The sequence below is a fragment of the Urocampus carinirostris genome, chromosome 9, assembly GCF_059441175.1.
Source record: "Urocampus carinirostris isolate Australia breed hairy pipefish chromosome 9, RoL_Ucar_1.0, whole genome shotgun sequence".
Lineage (NCBI taxonomy): Eukaryota > Metazoa > Chordata > Actinopteri > Syngnathiformes > Syngnathidae > Urocampus > Urocampus carinirostris.
Window position 1 is genome coordinate 15,050,695 of NC_142357.1, and position 24,570 is coordinate 15,075,264.

The 24,570-nt window shown below is 37.8% G+C and overlaps 1 protein-coding gene across 1 annotated transcript in view; it reads left to right on the top strand.

Annotated features, from left to right (window-relative positions):
• The window catches only part of slc16a2 (solute carrier family 16 member 2), a 55,669-nt gene extending 32,694 nt beyond the window's left edge, over positions 1-22,975 (top strand). The window contains exons 6-7 of the mRNA XM_088344614.1: positions 9,610-9,863; positions 11,506-22,975. Coding sequence (XP_088200740.1) covers positions 9,610-9,854 — 245 coding nt within the window. The 3' untranslated portion in view covers positions 9,855-9,863; positions 11,506-22,975. The remainder of the gene's footprint in view (positions 1-9,609; positions 9,864-11,505) is intronic.
• The last annotated feature ends 1,595 nt before the right edge of the window (positions 22,976-24,570 follow it).

A 24,570-nucleotide genomic window follows, 5' to 3' on the forward strand; every position in this document is an offset into this window, starting at 1 on the left:
AATTTATCAGTTTTAATTTTACATGTAGTCATTATTTATTTGTTTTCCTTTGCCGCAACCTAAAAGATTGGATATGATGAATTTATTTACATAAATGACCCTAAATTAAATGCACGAATTAATGATATGCACCTGTGCCTTTAATATGCCACAAAAGCAAAAGGTGTAACGTCATCGCCACAAAGTTTATTTTTCCCCAAAAATTGGAAAGCCACAAATAATGCAATGCGTATTGAACTATGTGATTTCGAAACAAAATAGTTTTTCCCCAGTGATTTAGGGTCTATTGTCACACAAACACAGCTGTCGAGGACAGCGAAAAACAACGGCAACCAGATGATGAAGGTGCTTTATCTGAGTCAGATCAGGAGGCTTCTTCTATGACTGGTAACCATGAAACCCGGTACTTTTTCATGTGGGAGAGCAAACCCAAAGCCCCCAAAAATTGCCTGGAGAGTGATCGGTGCCGCAAGGCTGTACTTGCCCAAGACACTCAAAGTATGTGGTGCTCTGATGACCCTGGCAGTTAAGGGATCTGTGAGCTGTGAACCAATTTTTTATCCCTGTACACTAAGAACAGGCTCATTAGCAGAAGTAAAACAGTAAATAAAGCAAATTTTATGTGCATTTTTTAAAGTACCGTACATTCAGTAGTCAACTGCATAGTCTGTTACTAAATAAACGTAACAGCTCTGAACAGTTTGCAATCAAACCGTTTTAACAACTGACGTTTGTCGTTTTTAACGTGTTAACAACTGACATGTCTTCAGATTGCATCCCTTTAAAATCAAATACATATGTAAGGCACTGTCTGGCCTAACTCTTAAGATCTCTTAATCGAAAAATATACACGTATAAAATGTACAATCATGTCATAAAAACCATACTGGGGGAAATGTTACTTGAATCTTATCAAGGCGAGTCACACTGTGTTTCGTTATACTACCCGACGCAGTCTTTAAATGTTTGTGCATCACCCAGCTACTGCCATGATACACAAAGGCTATGCAAACTTTAAAAGTAGTTTTGGTATTTGGTATGCGTACTATATATATATATATATATATATATATATATATAGGGAGAGAGAGAGAGAGAGAGAGAGAGAGAGAGATAGAGATAGATAGATACTTTATTCATTCCCGTAGGGAAATTCACACTTCCAGCAGTATCCTTTTGTTGTTATTAACAGATTAACAAGATGGCCTTGGGGTGCTGTGTTGTAGTTGGATGACGTCACACGCTAGTCCAAAAGTTCGACGTCCCTGCAGCAAATGGAAATCTTTGTGCCCAGGTTTACACTACCTTGTGTTCACGTAGATAGCGAGTCCACCTCCTCTCCGCTTCCCGCAGGCTTTTGTGTCTCTGTCCCTAACAGCGCTGAAGCCGGGTAGCTCCGGATAGCTCCACGTTAGCGTCCGGGATGCTAGACGTGAGCCACGTTTCCTTAAAACACAGCAAACTGCACTCCCTTTAGGCTTTGATGTTTTTCACCAGCACAGCCAGTTTGTCGGTCTTATTTGGTAGAGAATTCACATTTACCATGATCACGGACGGCACTGAAGACTTATAATGCCGCTAGCCGCTTATCCTTAACTCTGGCTACTAGGGCAGCACGGCGGCGAAGTGGTTAGCGAATGTGCGACGCAGTTCTGAGGTCATGAGATCAAACTTTCCTGTGTGGAGTTTGCATGTTCTCCCTGTGCTTGCGTGGGTTTCCTCCGGGCACTCCGGTTTCTCAACACATTCCAAAAAACATGCATGTCAGGTTAATTGACCGGTCCAAATTGTCCCTTGGTGTGAAAGAGCGAGTGAGTTGTCTCTGTGTGCCCTGCGACTGGCTGGCAACCAGTTCAGGGTGTCCCCTGCCCATTGCCCTAAGACTGCTGGGATGGGCTCCAGCACCCCCGCGACCCTACTGAGGATAAGCGGTGCAGATGGATTAATGGATGGTATGCGTACTTGATGTTGATGCCTCCATTTCTGTTTGTTTATATTACTGCTCGAGACAAACTCTACTCCGCATGTGTGACTCTCAGCAGAGATGAAGTAAAAACATATATTAATAATACATAGATAGATAGATACTTTATATAACCTCATGCCAAAATGTCACCACCGAAACAGTATTCGATTTTTTTTCTTTTATGCTCGTGAGGTAGAGACCGTCTCAGTTATTTATATCTTTATTAACTTTTTAATATTCATCTTATTAATATTTTGAATTCCATAATTTAACTGTTTGCATTTGATAATGGCCATAACCACTTACATACCTAGCATGCGATAATGGCTGTACTGACGGATTGTAGGTCTATCGTCGCATAACAAGTATCCCCAGTCCGTTGGAAAAAACGTGTCCGGCGACAATAGTCGACGATGAATTCAATTGACTATTATTTGTATTATCGATTTTTGTCAACATTGTCGACTAATCGTCCTAATAGCCCGATCAAACATATGAGCAAAGTCATATTGTGAGGATAAAGAATGAGAAATGCGGTGCAGGAAGTACAGCTGTGTAATTATAGAGCGGAAGATATGGGCCCGCAGCCATTTGTTGTGTGTTTTGAAGATTTGTCTTCAAGTGTACATATTAGACTCACTGTCCTCAGATTCTTGTTCATTTCCCGAGCTTCCCCCAAGCGAACCTCCTTTCTCTCTGTTGTCCTTGCAGCCGTTTAATAAGAGCACAGGACAAAGGGTTCATTAACTGGCTCAGGAATGCTCTTTCCCAAGACTCCTTTTAATGTTCCTTCTCAATCCAGCAGGTTCTGAACAGGACTTTGTTTGTACGGGTGCTTGAAATCCTTGAAAATGTTTGAATTTTAACGTTGTGTTTTCAAGGATTGAAAAATGCTTGAAATTGTTACCATGCTTTTTCATAAATCTGCCTTAAAATGACACCAACACTGCCCTTTGGTGGCTTTGCTTTGGTGGATTTTCCAGCAGATGGCATTTTCCTATGAAGCGTAATCGCCCAATATAGGTCGTGCCCAAGAGGACAGGTGCTTGCTACACCTAAAGTCTCAACAAAATGTTTCAACAAAATGTGTATTGGTGCAAAGCTCATGGATCAATTATCAACTTTTAAATTAGAAATTAAGGTTGCATTCCCCAGTGGCAAATTGTAAGAGTAAGAATTTCCTGCACCTGAAAATGTAACCTAAATTTTACTGTCTTTTTTACCCAACACCTATTTAGGGAGACATTTGTCTCAAAAACAAACTTATGTCTTGAAAAATGCACAGGCAAGATTAAAAATCACATGTAAATCACTGATATATTTTTGGCTCCGCAAAATACATGATTCACACAAAATGTCTTCTTTTAATGGTATCGGAGAAATTTGAAAATTGGCTTAAAAAATCCTTAAAATGTGCTTGAATTAGGCCATAAAAAGATGTGCAAACCCTGATCACTTGGTTACGATTTTTAATCAATTAACAGTACCACCAAAAGTATTTTGTGCTGCCATGCAGGTGAATATACCTATACAATACGCTGATATATATATATATATATATATATATATATATATATATATATGTATATATATGTATATATGTATATATATATATATATATATATATATATATATATGTATATATGTATATATGTATATATATATGTATGTATATATGTATATATATATGTATGTATATATGTATATATATATGTATATATATATGTATGTATATGTATATATATATATATGTATATATATATGTATATGTATATATATATGTATGTATATATGTATGTATATGTATATATATATATATGTATATATATATGTATATGTATATATATATGTATGTATATGTATATATATATATATATATATATATATATATATATATGTATATATATATGTATATACTCAACTCAACTCATTAGCTGTACCGCTTATCCTCATATATATGTATATGTATATATATATATGTATATATATATGTATATATGTATATGTATATGTATATATATATATATGTATATGTATATATATATATATGTATATATATATATATGTATATGTATATATATGTATATATATATATGTATATGTATATATATATATGTATATGTATATATATATGTATATATATATATGTATATGTATATATATATGTATATATATATTCTGTATATGTATATGTATATATGTATATATATATGTATATATATATATATATATATATATATTTTTTTGCTGGCAACTCTGTGGACAGCAAAGTAAGAATATTATTGTGCAAGGAAACGGGGTTCTTTACTGTGCATATGACAATAAACACTTTGAATTGAATTTAGTTTAAAAATAGACTCATCACAGAAACATCAAGATCGTTCTAAAACAAGATACCGGGAAAATATAAAGCCGCATAGCTCACCTAAGTTCTCTTGCAGCCTTCACGTTCATTAATGATACGTAACCATGGTCTTCCTACAACTGTGAGTGTAGTAAATCCAGGAGAGTAAAATATTTACAAATACAGAATAATGATCTGCATTTCTATAGCGCTTTTCAAGTCAATAGTAAAAAATGTTTTCTCTGTGTCGTAGTGCAACCCAACGTGTGATTCACATTCATCTTTTTCGGCCAATTGCAGGCTTTGTTTCTCCCCTTTAGCCTTTGCGAGCCTGTAAATGATAAAAAGGATCCACCCCCTTTACCTCAGAATAACTTTAGCCAATAGTGACTGATTCAAATGATGATTGACACATTGGTTAGGAAATGAAACGCCGGTATATAAATCCCAGCATACACCGCGGACTACTTCGCCTTCGGGGGAAGATCTAGTCGGCGGCTGCTTGCTTTAGTTGCAAGACTTTGTGACTTAATATTGATCCATATACAAGGCGCACTGTATTTTAAGGCACATGGTCAGCTTTTGAAAAAAATAAAGGCTTTTAGGTGCGCCTTATACTGTAGTGTGGAAAATACGGTATATATATATCTCATCATATATCATCTGACGTGTTAATTTTGCGTATTGAAGTATTGTTTATCTTATTTTATTCACAAAGTATTTCTTAAGGGTTTGAGGTGTCCTCAAAAAAATGAAAATTTAATATTTTCTCTATTAAGTGTTTATTCAAAGAGCCTTCATTTTATTCTTTTACCGCACCTATCTGCTTTTATCTTACTCTTATTCTTGGTGTTCCGGGCACAAGTGTATTAGACTGGAGGAAAGGAGGTAGGAGGAAGAGAGTGATTACACATGCGTGCTTAAGGTTTCCTTTTATTCCAGGATGAAAATGGTGAAAGTAAGAGGCTATTTTTAAAAAGTACAGTCCACATGCCAACACAAACCCCCAAAAATGTGAGTAAAGAAGAGCTTATTCGACCGCATCTAAGAGAGACACGTACTTGCACACGCCATACAAGCAGCTTGACAGAGGCTGCAATGATGATTTCAGCCAGAAGATGGCATCAACAAGTAGAATATTTTGAAGTTACGGACGCCACCTTCAAAACACGTTAAATGATTTTGATATCCGGCATCTGAAATCATTTTGTTCAGTTTAGTTATTTTATCATTCTACTAGAGAGAAAACAGGTATATTACGGTATTCTTATTCTTATAAAATCGGCTTAATTTTCTGACAAAGGGATGATCAGTTTATTGCAGGGCAGCACAGTTAAAATAATTGAATGAATACAAAACTAGAGTGCCACCAAATACAACAAATCTTCCGTTGTTTACTAAGACAGTTTATAGCAAATTCCGATATATGTGTTATTTTTACGAAAACTACAAAAAAGAAAGCAATGCTAATATGTGTTGACAATGTTTATAGTTCCGTGGTTATTTATAGCACATTCCTGCCATCTGCGGTTTATTTTGAAGCAATGTCTAAGAACCACTTTCAACTTAAAAATGGTTGTTTAAAATGCTACTACTTATTTCAAAATCTGAAAGTTCTCTTTACCCATTCTGAAATATGGATTTCAAAGTCTAAGAAAAAGTTTTTCTTCTATGAATAAATTATCAATAGTTTTCTAAGAATTATAAGATATCATAGCATTGCTATGTTTAAGAGTAAGAATACTCTGATTTAGTCTAAGAATTTTCTTTTCATGTTCAACATTTTTCAGGGTTTGTTCTGGTGAAATTTTTAAGCTAAGCTACAATTTGATTTACAGTCGACACATATTAAAGGACGATCACCCCTTGATATGGATACAAACCGGTGAATTTTACAACCTAATTCATAATGTACAAATGCCATAATGATATAAAATTTAATGTTAAGACACGTGGGGGCGCAAGGAGCATTTTATATCAACATCAATTTTTACTACCCTCTCAATTGCATTCTCGTTATGACAACCAATTCCTCCATTTTGCATTCATGAAATTCCACTCCACCCTCGTTAAACACATAAACAACATATAAAAATGGAAATTGGAAAGTCCACTTGACTGGTTTCAATCCAACAGGGATTGTTGTTGGAATACTGTAGAAAGGTGCTCGTCCCAGATGTCACTGATATATGATAGAGGGGGAGTAGCACCAAATTATAAGTTGTAATTTATTGTAAATATATGTTTTCATGAAAATGACTCCTCCAACTACTCTTATGTTTCTCTGAAAAAACATTTGCGATCATTTTTGTAAAACTTCCATACTTTTGAAATTCAGGCATAACTTTTCTTCATGCAGTTTTAGCTCCTTGCGAAACAACACTCTGCACCCAAGTGGATGATTCGAGCAGCCGTTCCGGCAGAACAGGCAGCAACCGTCGGCCACTGAGAATTTACAAACCAGCCCTCAGATAAATCACATGCTGCAGCGTTGAACTCGCCGACCCCCCTTGCCGCTCTGTTTTCTATGCATTGGTTTTATGTCCTCTGTAAGGAGAGGAGGTGCTGAGCAGCTGAAGATCAGCTGTACGACTGGCACCTTCGGCAGGGGGAAGTTAGAACGGGCAGGGAATATTTCCGACATTTAAGGAATGTTAAGTCAATTGTAGGTACCGGAAAATGTACTTCACAATACATATTCATAGCCTTCCTGTAACCTTCACAATAAGAAAATAATGTTAAGTTAAAACAACTTGGGAAAAAAAGGATGAAATACGAATTGCCTTAATGAAATTATATTTAATAGACAAGTTGTGTCTATTATATTACACCTTGATGAAAATAATATTTCACAACAAATTTTAACATTATTACAATAAGTAAATACATTTCCAATCCCATACATAGAAATATTTTGGTAGGCCGCCAGAGTTTAACTGGTCCCGCCAAAGTCTCATAAACGTTTATTATATATATGAACTTTAAGTGTAGTATACATCCGTTACTGGTAAGGAGCAATAAAAGGTTCTACAACACAACTACCTGTCTATTCTCTATCTAACAGACTCAAATACTGATGAGAAAAAAAAAAAATTCCCAGACATATAACAACTTCTTTTCAAAGTAACAGAAAAGGTTACTTTCCCTGGTAAGTAGTTACTTTTGCTATAGAAGAATTCAGTCATTAACTCAGTTATTTTTTGGAAGAAGCAGTAAGTAACTAAATATTTTTTTAAATAATATGCCCAGGACTGCCGAGAATGAATCACCCTCTACCACACTGAAGTATTCAAACCAGTGCAAGCTCCACACAGGAGGTTTGATCTCAAGACCTCAGAACAACGCGCTAACCACTGGTCCATCGTCCTGCGCCATCATCCTGTGCAGCATGGCGGCGCAGTGTTTAGCGCGTGTGCGGCACAGTTTTGAGGTCATGGGTTCAAATCCAGCTTCCTGTGCGGAGTTTGTATGTTCTCCCTGTGCTTGCGTGGGTTTCCTCTGGGCACTCCGGTTTCCTCCCACATTCCAAAAACATGCATTTCAGGTGAATTGGCCGGTCCAAATTGTCCCTTGATGTGAATGAGCGAGCGCGTTGTCTGTCCCTGTGGGCCCTGCGATTGGCTGGCAACTAGTTCAGGGTGTCCCCTGCCCACTGCCTGAAGATTAGCTGGGATGGGCTCCAGCGACCCCGCTGAGGATAAGCGATGCAGATAATGTATGTATGTATATATATATATTGTATGTATGTGTGTGTATGTAGTAACGGATGTATACCACACATGAAGTTCAACTGCTATGAACAATAAACAATATAAAGTGAGTTTGATAAATTAAATGGAAAGATAATGAAAAACATAAACAAAAGAAATGAAAATGCAACAAAGAAAAAAAAACTTTACATTTTTATTCTAGCACATTAACACTGAAAAACACAGGAAATAAAATTGAAATATTTATAAATTTGACATAAAAAGCAAACAATTTTTTTTTAAGCTTAACAAATGTTATGTCAACAACAAGGAATTCCCCCAAAATCCATATTGACTAATCATAAGAGAAAAAAGGCGTCTCAGGGGGAACCAGCTGTTTATTGGTTGGAAGTCGGTTGTCTTCATTCACTTCCAAGAGCTGGCTCATAAAGCCCACAAGTTGTTTGTAGTGACATTCAGCAATGACAACAGCTGCTGACAAATATAGGGCCCACATTTTTCATGACTCAGCCCTCATTCGCCTTTTCTTCTGCCGCATTAGTAAATACTATATTAGTAATCGCTATCTAACTATACGTTTTTTTTTGATAGTGACAAGATCTGAAAAGACAAGATGTAAACAACTCAGAGGAAAGCGGAAAACCGTGACACTGCAAACGGCATCTAGTTTGCGGGGGCACGCCGCCATTGGCGTTCTGAAGCCAAAGTAATGCACTGATTTTGACCGTCAGTAATTGTAACAGCGTTGTAACCGCGGAAAAAAAGACAATTGGTTAGATTACCCAGTTACTGAAAAAGTAATGTGACGACATTATTTATAACAGCGCTATTCCCAACACTGATTATTTTTTTTCCTCTAGGGCCAAAAACGGTGACGTCATATTAGTCTGTTATCTGTTCTATAACTGTCAGTTCGATAATTATAGTGTACGACTCCTTAGTTAGTAACTAGTGTGTATAAGGTTTTGTTGTTTAGTAGGAACAATACTTGTTCTCTTCTCTATCACTTTGTCACGTGTGAAAAGGATGGGAGAGCTTAGGGTCATTCGCAAGGCTATGCACGTCTATAGGCTGTTGTGATTGTACAGGATTCTGAATTTTAGTTAGTACAGTACATTGAGTTTTGTTCTCTCGCACTCTTGAATATATGTTAATGCAAATTTGATTCATATTGAATTCTGCAGTAGTTGATTAATAATGACAGTCTGCAAACAAGTGCCTTAATCACGGCACGATGTGTTCCTTTTTTGTACTAAACAATTTCCCGCTGATTCTGCAGAGATAACTTTCTTACTCCTTAGGGACACTGGAAATCTTGTTCATCCATTCATGCACGTCACTAATTAAATGACCACTCACTCTGCTACCGAAGGGAGTCATAGTTACTCCCGCCGTTTACCCACGTTTTATTGAATTTCTTCACTAAAAAAAATTACATTGCGTCATCACCCGCCGTGTGCAGTTGGATCCCCCTGGTCCGCACCAGATCTAAGCCAGCTGCTAGGCACCGGCCAAGGCGGATTGGAGTCAGGAAGTTACTTTACATAAAAAACATAAAACACACTCATCTTTTCCTCTCCACCCTACAGGTCTGTTACACGACTATTTTGGGGACTACCTGGTGGCCTTTTCTGTGGCCGGTGTTCCCCCGATGATCGGAGGGGTGGTTCTTTTCTTTGTCCCCTTGATTCACCGCCGACTTGAAGGCGAAAGAATGGCGGCAGCCCCTGAAGAAACGACCACTCACATGTTACCTAGTGCCCGGCCCACACAAAAAGGCTGCTCCAATGGAGACATGCTACCTGGTTACACTGACGCCGAGACGCATATCTGAATCAGAACGGTAAATGTACCATAAATTCCTTACTAGAAGCCGCTTCTATTTTTGCTCCATTTTTAACGCTGCGGTTTTAAGTACAGAGCTGCTTATTCTTTTTGTGTTTTTGTCGTGGGATAAAAATTTTGCACTGCAACAGTAAAGCAATTAGATAAACAAGTAGTTCACAGAGTTCCAATCAAATTTAATGATTAATCACAGCTTCTGTTATCTTCACAAGTTCCCCAAGTGTGCGCTACACCGAGGAAAACGGCAAGCTTCTCTTTTCCGCAACTCATGCACTTTATACCGAGGTGACCCCTGGAAACCTTTATGACGCCCTTCGAGAGCAATGAGTCCATATTTTTGCTAACATTATACATATAATACATCACAGTAGCAAAACAGGAGTTTTGAAACTAATTCATTCAATGCAGTAGTACCTCTTTATACAGGCAACTCTAAACACGAGGATTTTGGTATATGAGGTTTTCTTTTTTAGTTACAAAAATCTTTGTCGCGATACGTTGGAAAATCCAGTTCATGAGTAGTCCCAGATGCTACCACTAGAGACCACTTTATACCACTTTCCGCTCTTGACTTGCTACCGCCAGCATCAGCTCATCCAGTTTGCGCGTTCATAGTACTTCAGGCAAAAAATGAAAATTGTACTGTAAAATATTTTGGTGTGTAAGTTCATTTAAAGTTACTGTAGTTTTAATTTTGTGTGTACAGTAAGTGCTTACGCATGATCAACAGTTTCTCAATCTCATATCTGTCATCCTCCACTAACTTCTCTACTTATTAATTGAATTCAAACTATGTAGAATAGCACGCTGTTAGATGATGTTGTCACTCTGCTACAGGTTTGAGGGATTAAAAAATAAAATTCCAGTAAACAAATTGTTATACGGCGTACACACTGTGAAGTGATCAACTCACGTATAAAATACGGGTAAAATGTATAAGTTGACAAGTATGTGATCTCCGTGACTCCTCCGTGTATCCGCCCCCGCTTCCTCCGCAGCATGTACACACATTCAATACGCTTATAATAAACTCACATTTTATTTAGTTAATTATTTTGTTTTTTGTATTGATGTATTTTTTTATGTTTAATTATTATATGTTATTTATAGCTATTTAGGTTTCAAATATTTTTGGGAGGACGGGAGCAGACCAATTTGTTTTTAATCATCGGGAATATTTGTCCGTTACGCGAGCAATTTGAGCTAAGAGCACGATCCTGGAACGATTAAACTCGTAGGAAGCGATGCCACTGTATTTACCGCATACTCACGATATTTTAACCTTTTACCCACAAATCAAGTCCTCAACGTCTGAAGTTAGCTATTAAAAACGCTACATTTCTGTGTCCGTATCATCGGCCTCAATGGCACGTCGCTGAAATGTGGTCCATTAACCGCGTCGACTACCAATGAGAACAACACAAAAAGACAGGGCTGTGTTGCAATTCTGTCACTATTCTCCACAATATGCTTGCCCCGGCGCTGTTGTCCATATAAGGCTCACATTTTGTGCAATGGAGCCCTTTGTAATTGCCATAATCAGATACGCTACATAGTCCGAAATTTAAAGTACCCGGTAATCATTTTACATCTTTCATTTTCCGATGTATTGTCTCTAAAACCGTTTTCTCCTCCCTTAGATTGCCCTTCTCCTGATTGGATTGGCAGGAGCGCCCTCTTTGCCTCATCTTTGATTTCGCCTCCTCGCTGAACTTGCTTGTTGGTTCACCGTCGAAGCGATGAAAAGCGAGAAAGCGAGCGTGATTGAAATTGAAGCCCGAGTTCAGGAGGTGAAACGAAGCACAATCTGAGAAGGCAACAAAATGTCCTCCAAGAGGAATGAAATTAATGGGTTTTTTTTTTCAATTAATTGGGATTTACCTGAAAACCCAAAATGATATTTTGCTTTGATTTGGAAGCCCAAATAGAGTATCTTTTAAAGATATGAATGTAAACAATGCACAATCGAAACCCGCATAGTCACGGTTTGGCATCTTTTTGTCCGGGAATTTCCCCTAGTTCCAATATTTTTGTACAAAAAAAATAAATAGTCAAAAAAAACATTCACATTTTTAAGAAATTGTCCCCGGGTTTTGCAATCAAAATACTCATTGATGGTGTAGTGTACCGAAATTCTGATTGCCGCTACATGTAGATCTTCATTATTTGAGATGCGGCAAAGTCCTCAGTGTAAAAATACAATTATTTTACAGTGTAATTTTTTCTAAATAAGTAGGATTCAGGCTGTTTAAAGCAGAAGTCAACCTATACGTTATCCTAACAAATATTAGGTACATTAGGCCAAACAGATGTTCAATTAATATAATATTTTTTCACTATGAGTTACAAGAAAAAATATTCGCATTTTTCTACCCATCTTTTGAGCCGCTACCTGCTATCCACTGGAGGTGACATCAGAGCTGAGCAACGACCAATAATTGTCCAATTTCCTCCTTAAAAATGCTTGAATTTTAATCTTGTGTTTTTAAGGATTGGAAAGTGCTTGAATTTTGGGAGATGTGCTTGTAAATGCTTGAAAGTGTTGCAATGTTTCTCAACAAGTCCGCCTAACATTGACAGCGACACTCGTCTCTCGTGGCTTCCCTTTGCCATTGCGTTTCTTCTTCCCTCGTGATTAACTCCATCTGGCATTAGTTTGAATGGTATTGTCTTATGAAGCACCATCAGAGGACAAGTGCATGCTACACCTTAACAGGGCACAATTTGTGTTAGTGCAAGAATTAAGTATCAGTTATGGCCATTTATTATGGGCTGAAAATGTAAGCTGCACATTACATATTTTTACCCAAAACCTATTTGGGGAGAGATTTCAAATACAGATATATTTGCGATTTACTCAAGATCTAAAGACCATTTCTTAAAATGTATGGCGCAAGACACAAATGCACACGCAAGATTAAAATTTGCATATGTAAATCACAGATATATTTGTGCCTCTGCAAAATCCATGATTCATAGCAGATTTTTTTTCTGTTAAGTACTGGAGAAATTGGAAAATTGGCTTTGAAAGTCCTTAAAAATTGCTTGAATTTGGCCATGAAAAAGGTGTATGAAACCCTGTAGGTCATTTCAATCTACAGGTGGGATTTCTTTAAGTAAATGCAAACCAAAAGCTCCCTCTGGCTGCTAGATAACAGTAAAAGATATACTCTCAGCTTTAGTCGGCCCAGCTTTGGAATAAGATCTGTTGTAGTCTAATCTTAATGACCATGCACTGCTACAACTTATGTTTTATATTTATTTTTAATCAATTTCAAACCAGTATGACGGATAACGCAAAAATTAGATTTTTTTTTTATTGCTCCCACTTGAACTTGTATAGCTTGCTCAAATGTAAAACTGTATTTACTCAACTGTTAAAATACACCAGGTAACGCACACCAGGTAAATGATCTGCATTTATATAGCGCTTTTCAAGTGAAGACTTCACAAAGCGCTTTACAGTCTGCTTCACATTTCCCAATAGCGGCTGTGCAGCCATGTAAGGCGCTAACCTGCTTATTGGCTGTATTAGGGGTTCAGTGTCTTACCCAAGGACACTTCGACATGTAACACGGAGGAGCCGGGATTCGAACTGCGATCTCTTGATCCCAAGACGAGCACACTACCTCCTGAGCCACTGCCGCCTAACATAAGTATCATTTTTTGCCCATTGTTTGTGAACAAATTTGTTATGCTTAGAAATGATCCCTTTTCATTTATTATTATGATATGTTGGGTATACTACTAAAGTAGGCTGAATGATGAACCATAATACTGAAACACTACAGTGAGCAAAAAATGTTAACATTCTTTTACTGATTGGGCTGCCTGAGAACAGAAAGTCTCAATCGGACCCAAAACCTAACTGAGTTTGTCATCCCTGTTCTAAACAGAGCCATAAGTGGCCTTTACCTAAAGCCACAGCATTGCAATGTCATTTTCAATGGACAGCAAATAGCCAAATCAACACGTTCCCGAGGTGTACAAAACAGATTTATTTTGCCTATAATTCATATTCCAAAAGAAGAAAAAAAATATTTCTAGGTTAACTAGCAGGTACAGAACATATTATAAAGAATTTCTGTTTAGGTTTACTTCTGCTTTAAATGGAACTATTAATACGTTCCATGGTATACAATTTTTGCCTCAAGTCGTGACAGCAGTTGAATTACAAAAAAAACAAAAAGGAAACTGATGTTTTTTTAGTTTTTTTGTTGCCAGAGTGATAAAACAACACATAACCTTAATCACCTGGTCATTTGGCCTCAGTCATAGCGGGAAATAGTGTATCACATCTGCATTATTGACAAACAGTCTTCTTAGAGGGAAACTTGCTCAAATCTGCTAATGATTACAGCTTTTACTATCCCTCCATTATCTTCACGATTTTCTCACCCAGAGAAAATGTTGTTCTAATGTCAGAAGAGGAAAACATAATCCGCCTCAACCAAACCCATACCATACCACTATTTTACCAGAGAGATTTGTCGGGAACAGAAGTGCAAATGAAAAAGCATTTCCTATGTGAGCACAAAAAACATTGTGTTGCATTCTATAAGGAATGGTTGAGAGATAACGTAAAGCTAGGTCATGCAAAAACTCAGATTTTCGTCAGATTTTTCTGTTAAAATATTGGCTAAGTGGTCTAAAGAACGCCACATATTCTGCAGATTTTTCTCAGTAGTTTTACACTGTAAATGATATTAATGTAGGGTCATCTTAAGAGATTTCTCGCTCTTGAAAAAGATATTTTCAGCCTCTTGGAACGTTTCCCTTGAACGAAAGAAAGTCTTCATCCTACCCTTCTATTGTTAATAGATGTAAACTTGAACTGGGTCATTTGACTGAAGACAAAATGTAATCAGTCTTCTTTTTCTCTTATTCACTAATCCTTTCATTCCGTCTTTTATCTACCTTATTCCTAGACCCTACAAGCTTTATAGCCGCAGCTTACAGAAAACATTAAAAATACACACTAATGTCTCACAAAAAAGTGCCCAGCAATGTGTTTCTCTGCACTGTTCTCACGAGAAATCTCTTTTCTCTCCTTGTCCGGGGAATAAGGCAGATTACCTCTTACCATTTTTTTTTTATCTGTAGATATTTAACAAACATTTTATTTCATGTGATTTCCAAAGAGACACAAACCCTTAATTGAGTGTAAAGATGAGCAAATAGGACCATCGATAGACTGAGATTTTTACAATTATTTTCCAAACAAAATAATAGACCACAAAATGGAACCATCAAGCTACTTCAATCAGGTTAGGTCTAGCTAGCCACATTAGCTAAATCAACTCAAAATCGAACATGGGAAAAGTACGGGCCTTTCTCGTATTCCAATTATAATTCATGTTGAATAATTTGCTTTTAATTACTCAAACATTTACAAATGGTATATTTTATTAAACTGAATGGTGAAGTGAGATTTATTATTGCAAGCATGTGCTATGGCAGATGGTGTACAACATCCTGTGTGCAAAAATATGCGTTTAAGCATAAAAACACAGGATGCTGATTTGATTAAATCATATTACATTTTTTTACCTCCAGTTTGACAAATATTATTGGATAAATTAAGAACAGGCTACTCATGTTTTGCATTTATCAGCTGTATGCTAGTCTTGCAAACTAGCTTGGCCTTTAAATAAAACATAGATTATACTGCACATCCCCTTAATCATTCACTGACTAATTTTTGTTACTTAATAACAGATCAAACATTTCTAGAACGCGATAGTAAGGCTACCACCATATAATATAATTTAGAAAAAGTAAGCATCAAGGTCTATGCACATGTTATTTGTATATGTTAAATTTCATATCATTTTTAGTATTGTTCCGTTCAAAGCATTGTTATTCTGTTGCAGTACTTAGCGTCTTGTTTTATTCTGTTATTTTCTGTTGTTTTTTTTGGACAGTGGAACAAGTACTACACGTGAGACACTTGACTCACAGCAGTAACCTCAAAACAAATCTACCTTTTCAGTTAACTCAGGTTCACCTCATTCCAATTTCATCAAATGTTGACAGCATTAGTCAAAACTGAGCCTGCTCTTTCTCATTGAGGGTTTAAAGTACATACCAGCGTTGTGAAAAGCGAAAAGTTTGCTACGTGTGCAGTGGAACCACCAAAGCCGAACTTGTCAAAAGTGGATTAGTTCAGCTTCAGGACAAAAATATTCCTCAAAGGTTCAAATTTAATTTGAGAAAACTTAAGATATGACAGCAACATTTTTGAGCGATGTCAGTGATTGGCAAGTATGACAAATTGTACGATATGTTTTGTCTACAAAATATAAAGCTATGAAAGACCACCACTGTGTAAATATTTTCCATTTCTTCATACGTTTTTATGCAACACAGTTAGGCCCAAAAACACAAGCTTTGTTGTTTTAGATGTTCACATAAACACATTCCGAAATTGATTTGGGCTTAAAGTGCACAATATTGGCTGCCATTTGAGACTTCTCACATCCAAATCGGGATAAGGATTCAGGATTAATAGCCCTTTACTGTCAGAACCCGAACAGACGGAGGACCCAAGCGCGTACCGTTTTCACAAAAGCTTTATTTTACGGGAATGAGGCAGTCATGCGCGTGAACACAAACGCCAGGGATCGCTAGGCGGAAGAAGTGAGACAGAGAAGTCAGAGACAAACAAGATCGAGGCCAGACCGAACAGATGGGATCAATACAGGACACACGGGTAGCTACCGGACGGGACAGACGAGATCGATACCGGATACTGGAGCACGATACCGGACAGGACGAGACAAACGGGATCGATACCGGATAGTATAGTAATTGGATAATTGACTCAGAGGGCTGTGATTGACTCAGAAGGATCCCCCCTTGTTTACCTGCCATCAATTAAGTAGTGTTAAGGTCTTGAGTTGATTCTAAGGATGTGGTTTTGCATAGGGATGCTGTTGTGATCACACATCCTCTGTTCAGAGGAGCTCTCAATGAAGTTAAAGCAAAGGATCCCGGCACAAAAAAGGAAGAATTCCATAAGAAATATTTTCTGAAATACTTGGAGACGCCAAATCCACAGTTTTGTACATTCTAAAAAAAAAAGGAATACACTAGAGTCGTTAACAATTCAAAAAGGCCCGGACACCCACGGAGGACAAAAGCAACGGACGATCGCTAAATGCGCTCTATAGTAAAAAGGAAAAAAAATCAATTTATAAAGTCTACTGAAGTAAGGAACACTCTCCAGGAAGTCTACAATAAAGAGAGGGTTCACCATTAGGTTCAATGCTTTCATCAGTCCAAAAACCGACAGGCCAGACTTGACTCAGACAAAAAAACAAGTGTTCAATGGACATATGAGACAAAGATAAAACCTGTACCAGAATGACGGGTAGAAGAAAGTTTTGAGAATAAAAGGGAAAAGAAAATGATCCATATCACATCATCGGTGCAACATGGTAGAGACAGTGTGATGGCATGAGCATTCTTGGCTTCCAAGGGCACTGGGTCACTTGTTTTCATTTATGTCATTACAACAGATAAAGGAAGGCGGATGAGTTCTGAAGTATACAGGGATACAGTAAATTCCGGACTATAGAGCGCACCTGATTATAAGCCGCACCCACCACATTTCGGGGGGAAAACCGATTTTGTACATACACAAGCCGCACTTGTATATTAGCCGCATGCGCCCACATTGAACAAACGCAATACAAACACGAAATTAACCCATACTCGATACAGTCCAAAAAACAGCCGTCAAAATGAACGGAAAATAATACCGGTACTTAACATTTAATGCAGACCTGCGGAGTCCAGGTGCCCGTTGAAAGTAATCCAAGGAAAAAAGTGTATATTTCCAAAGGTAAGGGTGGGAAAAGTATATATCCACTATTGTCGGCCGCATCCACAAATACGTCTCACCTTTACTCCACTTCCCGTCAGCCCGCATTTGCCCCGCCCCTTCTTTCTCATTTGCTCGTACAAAACATATCAGAATAAGTTTCTAAAATAAATACATTACAAAAATATACAGTTGCAAATACATATTATACATGGTTACACATATTTACAAAGAAAGATGGTACACCGAGCGAGTTTTCAAAGCTTTAATAATAATATTCTAACTTTCATCCCAAACCGTGCCTGTGAAGGGTAGCAAAACGCTACTAGGAACACGCTCGCAACACAGCAAACAGCTCTGTTAAAACAACATATCGTACTTATGGTGAGCACGGTAAGCCATCCTCATCTTCCTCCTTATAGCTGACGTCATCAAAGTCGTTTTCCTTTGGTCTGGGAAAGAGACTTTCTCATATAGACGTCGTCCCACGCTCCCTTAATTAAAAACACGCTAGCATCACGCTCGCAAAGTAAAGTTTGCGCGCGATAGCTGTTGCCTTCTATTTCGGACTGCCCAATTGCGTTTAGCTTGAATGTTGCGTCATGTGCCTTTCTTTTTGCAATTTGCATGATGAAAATATGTCTACGCTAATTTAATTTGTGCACAAGCTAAAAAGTTGCAGTCTAAATCTTACCTCTTGTACTCGAGCGCCGCTGGCAACCGTTAGAAAAATTCCATAAATTGGCCGCATCACTGAATAAGCCGCAGGGTTGAAGGTTTAGGAAAAAAGTAGCGGCTTATAGTCCGGAATTCACGGTATATGTTCTGCTCAGATTGAGCCAAATGCTGTAGAGTTAATTGGACGGCGCATGACATTGCAGATGGACAATGTAGTTTATTAAGCCAAAGGAGTGGAATATTTTTGGCCAAGTCAATCTCCAGATCTCAACCCAATCGAGCATGCATTTCACTTGCTGAAGACGAGGCCTAAAGCGGACAGACTTACCAAAAAACAACAACTCAAGGCTTGGCAACGCATTGATGAGGAGGAAACTCGGTGTCTGGTGTTGTCTGTTGGTTCCAGAACTTCAGGCAATAATTGCTTCAAAAGGATTTGCAACTAAAGATTGACAAAAAACTTTGGATTTAGATTACACTTAATTGTCCAATTTCTTTTGAGCGCTTGAAATGCAATGTCAGTCAGATGTTGTTGTTCAACCACTTGACCTAAACATTACTGTCTGCAGTTGCGTTCTGGTCAAGAAATTTCATTTAATGTTCACTGTGGTTGCATTTAGAGCCTAGCTTGTGAAAATTGTGTATCCGTCCAAATATTTTTGGGGCTAACTATACAGGAAAACAGCAGCGCCTTGAAAGACCAGGTTAGGTATCATGAAAAAGAATCCACCAAACATTACAGTAATGTGCCTTTTATTAAGATAATGTTACACTTTGATTATGCTCCTTTTAATATACAGTAACAACAAATAAATAAATGAAGTTTTTCTTCCTCAACTCAGTAGACATTATGTACAAACTACGCCAAATGTATTGATTTCAGACCAGTGTAAAAATTAATTATGCTTAGGCCACTTTTTTGAAGAACTGTTCAATATGTACTGAGATTCTTCTTGTGCTGGTGTTTATTTTGTTATTGTATCCCATTTTTTTCAAACCTGGGTCACTCATAGCTAAACATAGCACACTATATCAGTTACCAGCGTACAGTACTAAGGGCCTGAGAAGCAACCACTATTTTTCTTATGTCAACGATAGATTGTGATTTGAAAAAGAATTTTCTTAAATTGAAATGATTTTACGGTTTTTGGGTGGTTCCACTGTGTAAAATCCCGTTTTTATGTCAAAAGAAAGTCGGGATAAAAAACAAAAAAGAAATGAAATGTCGAATGATAAAACTGCTTCTTGCTCGCGGTCGGCTGTCTGTAGTCTATCGTTCTATATTGTTCACGGGTTCCTTGACTAAAACAAACTAAATTTCTATCATTAACCAAGTGTATGCGCCAGATATCTGACTTGAAACACTATGTACGGTAATTGAAAAGAGCCTTTCTTGTTGTCCATTTATGACAGTAAAAATAGCTTTTGCTTTATCTGGTTTCACATACGGATGAAAGAAGCTACAGGATGCTTTCACTTACAGTATATGTACATGTATATATATCCACCTGTGTAGTTTTTATTTTGAGCTATATTTCATTTAACTGACAAACTGTTAATCCCACAGAACAAGTCTGTCACTCTGTGTTGAAATTTCTGTTGTTTTTCTCTGAAAAATGTGCCGTTTGTTCTGCTAATCGTCTGACCTCAATCTCTCGTTTTGTTTGTTTGTGAACCGTACCAACAATCTGTAAGCAGGAGCTTAATGTCTACATGTTATTCAAACAAAACTGAGCCATGACTTTGCGAAAATATACACAGCAACGCCTCAATCACACTGCCAGCGTGTGATTCCAGCAAGGATACTCTGCCGTGGGTGCTATCACTAAAAACACTTTTAGTGGATGTTACCCCAACCCAACCTTACTCAAACCTTTTCAACTGTCATTTTAATGATGGCAACTCTCACCGCCTTTTACTGTATTTGTAAGCTTTTCCTTTGTGCCCCTGTTTTTACTTGTTAACACACGCATACAGCTGTGTGATCATTAGTGGGGGGAAAATGAAGCTTCATGAAGCACTTGCTTCATTTTTGGACTCCCCTAGATCAGCTGGACTTTTTGCAGGACCCATCATAAATTCTAATAACAAGCTGCGGTCCACACAAGAAAAAAATTGTATCAAATTAAAATATTGTGCATTTTAAAGCAGAGTTAGGATAAAATAATAAAAAAAATTGAAACAAATTAACAAGCAAAAATGACCACTTCAAGCACGTTATATACTCGCATAAAAGACTACATCACATGTTGACCCTTTGTACACACGTGACAAAACCACGTAACGACACCATGACGGACGGTAGTCGCCCATTGAAAACAGTAGACAACAACCAAAGCTATACTATTCAACACCATTGGCAATAACTAGTCAAATGAATATTGTGCAGCTGTCAGATGAGGTTGCTCACCTTGTCAGAAAGCAGAAAGAGAAACAGAGAATGGCATTAGCAATGCTAGCTAGTGAGCGATACATTCTTCCTCCTGAAATATTTACACATTTAAACAAATCGTCCAGTCTGGCTAACTTCACTCCACATGATCTGTGCCACTTTATTGTAAATGGAGTATCCCCATACACCTGTGCTGATCTTAAACCTTATAAATTCTGAATGCTCACCCGCATTACTTGGCTTCCTGCATGGCGTGAAATGTCCCCCTCGTGCAAGCGTAACTTAACCAACTTCGTATCTACAATTTTTGGGGAATAGAACAGGAAAGAACATATTTGGACCTTGTATAGAAATCACTTTTGAGCATGTTTAAATATGTATTTTAGCAAAGCTAAGATTTGTCTTCCCAACGTTCGTCTTTTATTCTATCTGTTGTAATTTGTCAGGTCATTTCGGCGTAAAAGGCTTTAAGGTGGAGCACATAACAGTTTTCAATACATGTAATATTCGAAAGATTAGTTTTTCTGTAGTTAGAAATAGCAACGGTATGACACAAACGTAGCTAGTTAGCACTAGCTAACCTATTATATTGCGTGTCCTTGACGTGACTCGTACCTACTCAACATAAAATTGCTCGGAAATGTTAACTTGTAAAAATGTTCGCTGCAAATCCTAGAGTACTTGAGGGCTGCCAGCCTGCCAATGTTGTGCCTCCCTTCGTTTGACCGCGGATAAACATAGCGTCTTCTGTCTTATTAAGGGATAAAATTCTAAATTGGGATTAGAAGCTTGTCCACCGCACAGAAATTTGTCACCATGATAAAAAATGTGGTGCTTATATTCTAGTTGTTGTCTTTTGTTTTAACTGCCGTGTGCTCAACTGTTTTTTGCCGTCCTTCATGTCTCCCATTCTGCCGGAAAAGGCATTGTGACGTCACGTGCAAAGGGTCAATAAGGGACCTCCCTAAACCGATTTAAAATAGCCACGTACTAAAAGAAATTCAAAATATTATTGAAGAGTGTACCTAAACATTGATAATTATCTAATTACTGTATGTAGGTAATATGCTTTAATATACTGTACTGGTAAAAAGCTGAACCATTTAGTGTACCTTCCTACAGCGCTTCAATGGCAGACACTCACATTCCCTAATTGGTTCCTTTTTCGGCTTGATCGCTGTTATCACTATTTTCCACTTTTCTTTCCCTTTATCACTAACAAACCTATTATTGTGGGCAGAGTAGGAAAAAAGAAATCAAAATTCCCTAAAATCCATGTGGTCCCTCTCAAACACACTGATTGAACATGAAGAAGAGATTGAGCTGTCCAATATCGCCATCCACTGTTAAGGAGAGTAATCGACCCTTGGTCGAAAGGCCTGCGACCCACTAAAACCTAGTCCTTAACCCACTTTTGTGTCCCAAACCCTCAGTTAGGAAAAACTGCCCTAGATGTCACATTTGGGTCTAAGAAGTGTGGAAAGCTTAAATAAATTCCAACATCCAGAGCAGGAGTCACCAACTTGGTGCATTCACCAGTGAATGGGTCATAGTGATTCTCTAGGAAATTTGATTTCAAACTGGCATGAAAACTCATTGACATTATCATAGTCTTTAATTACATTGTCAATCCTTCCAAAATTCTTCTTAAAAAGTCTAACGTGTATATATATATATATATATATATATATATATATATATATATATATATATATATATATATATATATATATATATATACACACAAGGCAAATCTTACAGTACTACTAATAATTTCAAAGTGTTAATAACACAATAATAACATAGTAATAACACAATAAAATATTTAAAAAATGCATATAAAACCGCTAGCCCTTTGCGCTAATTGATAATCAAAAGTAGCTCTCAGTTTCTAGAACCTTGGTGACAGCCGATTTAGAAGAATTGAAAAATATTGAAGCTTCATTCTTCCGTCACAGATGATGACCTCTAGACTCGGGGCTGCTTGCACGCAAACCAAAATTGCCTCTCTTTAAAGCTGTTTGCCTAACTCATGGCTTTGCAGGCAACTTTTTATATGACCATTACCGAAAAAGAAAAAAAATCTATTTGGCTTATTGTTACTAAAACTGAATTAGCAAGCTGCTAGAAAACCTTTTTTTGTTTTTGTCGAGGTATTCTGTGTTACAAGGCATTTTTTCTATTAAAACAACATTAAAGACCTAATATAAACAAATGGTTGGTTGTCATTATTTTGCTAATGTTTTTGTAATGTTTGAAAGGCATGTTAACCATTTTTTTTTCATCTTTACGCATCAAGCTCATGTCTCTTACGCCGTACATTTCATATGACGTAACGACCGTACAGCAACATAAACACGGAAGTAAACGAATACGTAATATTGAAAGGTCACTGTCTACATTTAGTCCAGATTGTATAATTTATTCATTTATAACTTCATTTATTTAGTTCTAATCATGTATTCTAAGTTGTGTTTTATTTTGTAACAAGAAATGGCCTTAGCCACCATTGTTACGTCTATCAACTAACTTCATTGAAATACAGGAAATGCAAATTTCAGGAGGAGAAGAGATCAAGTCCTGAATCTCATCTGGGTTGCAACAAATCATCTTCTTGATAAGAATTAAATCAGACACATTTAGGGTAAAGGGGGCTCTTTCACTTCGAGGGGACAAAATTGCAAATGTGGTCCGTAAACAGGCAGGTTCCTGAATGCCAGTGTGGGGGTAGAAAATAACATTAAGCAAACTCCAATTCATATCTGTTAGGTATTAGGGGCGGACGCATGTTAGGGGAAGCAGGAACTGAGGTAAGGGTGCTCAGTAACAAAACCAGGAACAAAGAAACAAACAAACAAGGTTGACATGTCAAAAGGAAATCAAACCTGTCAAAGTCCAAACCAGAAACAAAAACTGAAACCAGAGATGGAAAATGCAAAGAACGTAAGAAACTAACAACTAGGCACTAAACTACTTACAAAATGTCCAAATTACAAACCAGAAACAAAAGAAAACAAACCTGGCTAGGCGGTGTAAAATGCTAGCAACAAAGTGACAAACAAACAAGTAGGCGCAAAACTACTAACAAAAAAAACAATAAACCAAACCAGACAGTGGAAATTAAATGACCCCTCCACGTCAGCTGTCCAAAATGTCATTATAAAGGGACAGGATAATTAAAGACCAGTGTGGGGTGATTGGGCACACCTCTACTCAGGTCCGGGTTGGTGCCCTGTAGCGGAAAGTGGCATACTAGATCCTAACATTGTCATGTCTGGCGCGGTTGCCATGGCGCCCAGCTGGTTCCAGCCGGGTGAATTTCCTCTGCGACCAGTTGGCCCCGTCCATGAACACCGGCTGTTTGTCGACCTGTCTACCTGCCTGATTCACCCATCCGCCTGTCTGATTCTTCTACCTGCCAATCCGACTCGTCTGCTCGCCACTCCGATTCGTCTGCTTACCAGTCAGGTTTGTCTGCCTGCCACTCCGATTCATCCACCTACCGGCCTTGCCTCTCCCTGTTCCTGCTTTTTCCTCGGGAACATCAGCCCATTCTGGGGGGCGATGTATTTGGGGGTTTTTTGGGACCTCAGGGGCTGTCCCTTGAGGGGGGATTCTGTCATGTCTGGCGCGGTTGCCATGGCGCCCAGTTGGTTCCAGCTGGGTGGCGCCAGATTCTAGCGCGATTGCCTCAGGGACCAGTTGACCCCGCCCATGAACACCAGCTGAGACGTATCTGACTGATTGCTTTTTAGAGTACTTAAACACGTTCCTTCTAACTTGCTTTAATGGAACGTTTGTTAATCCTGG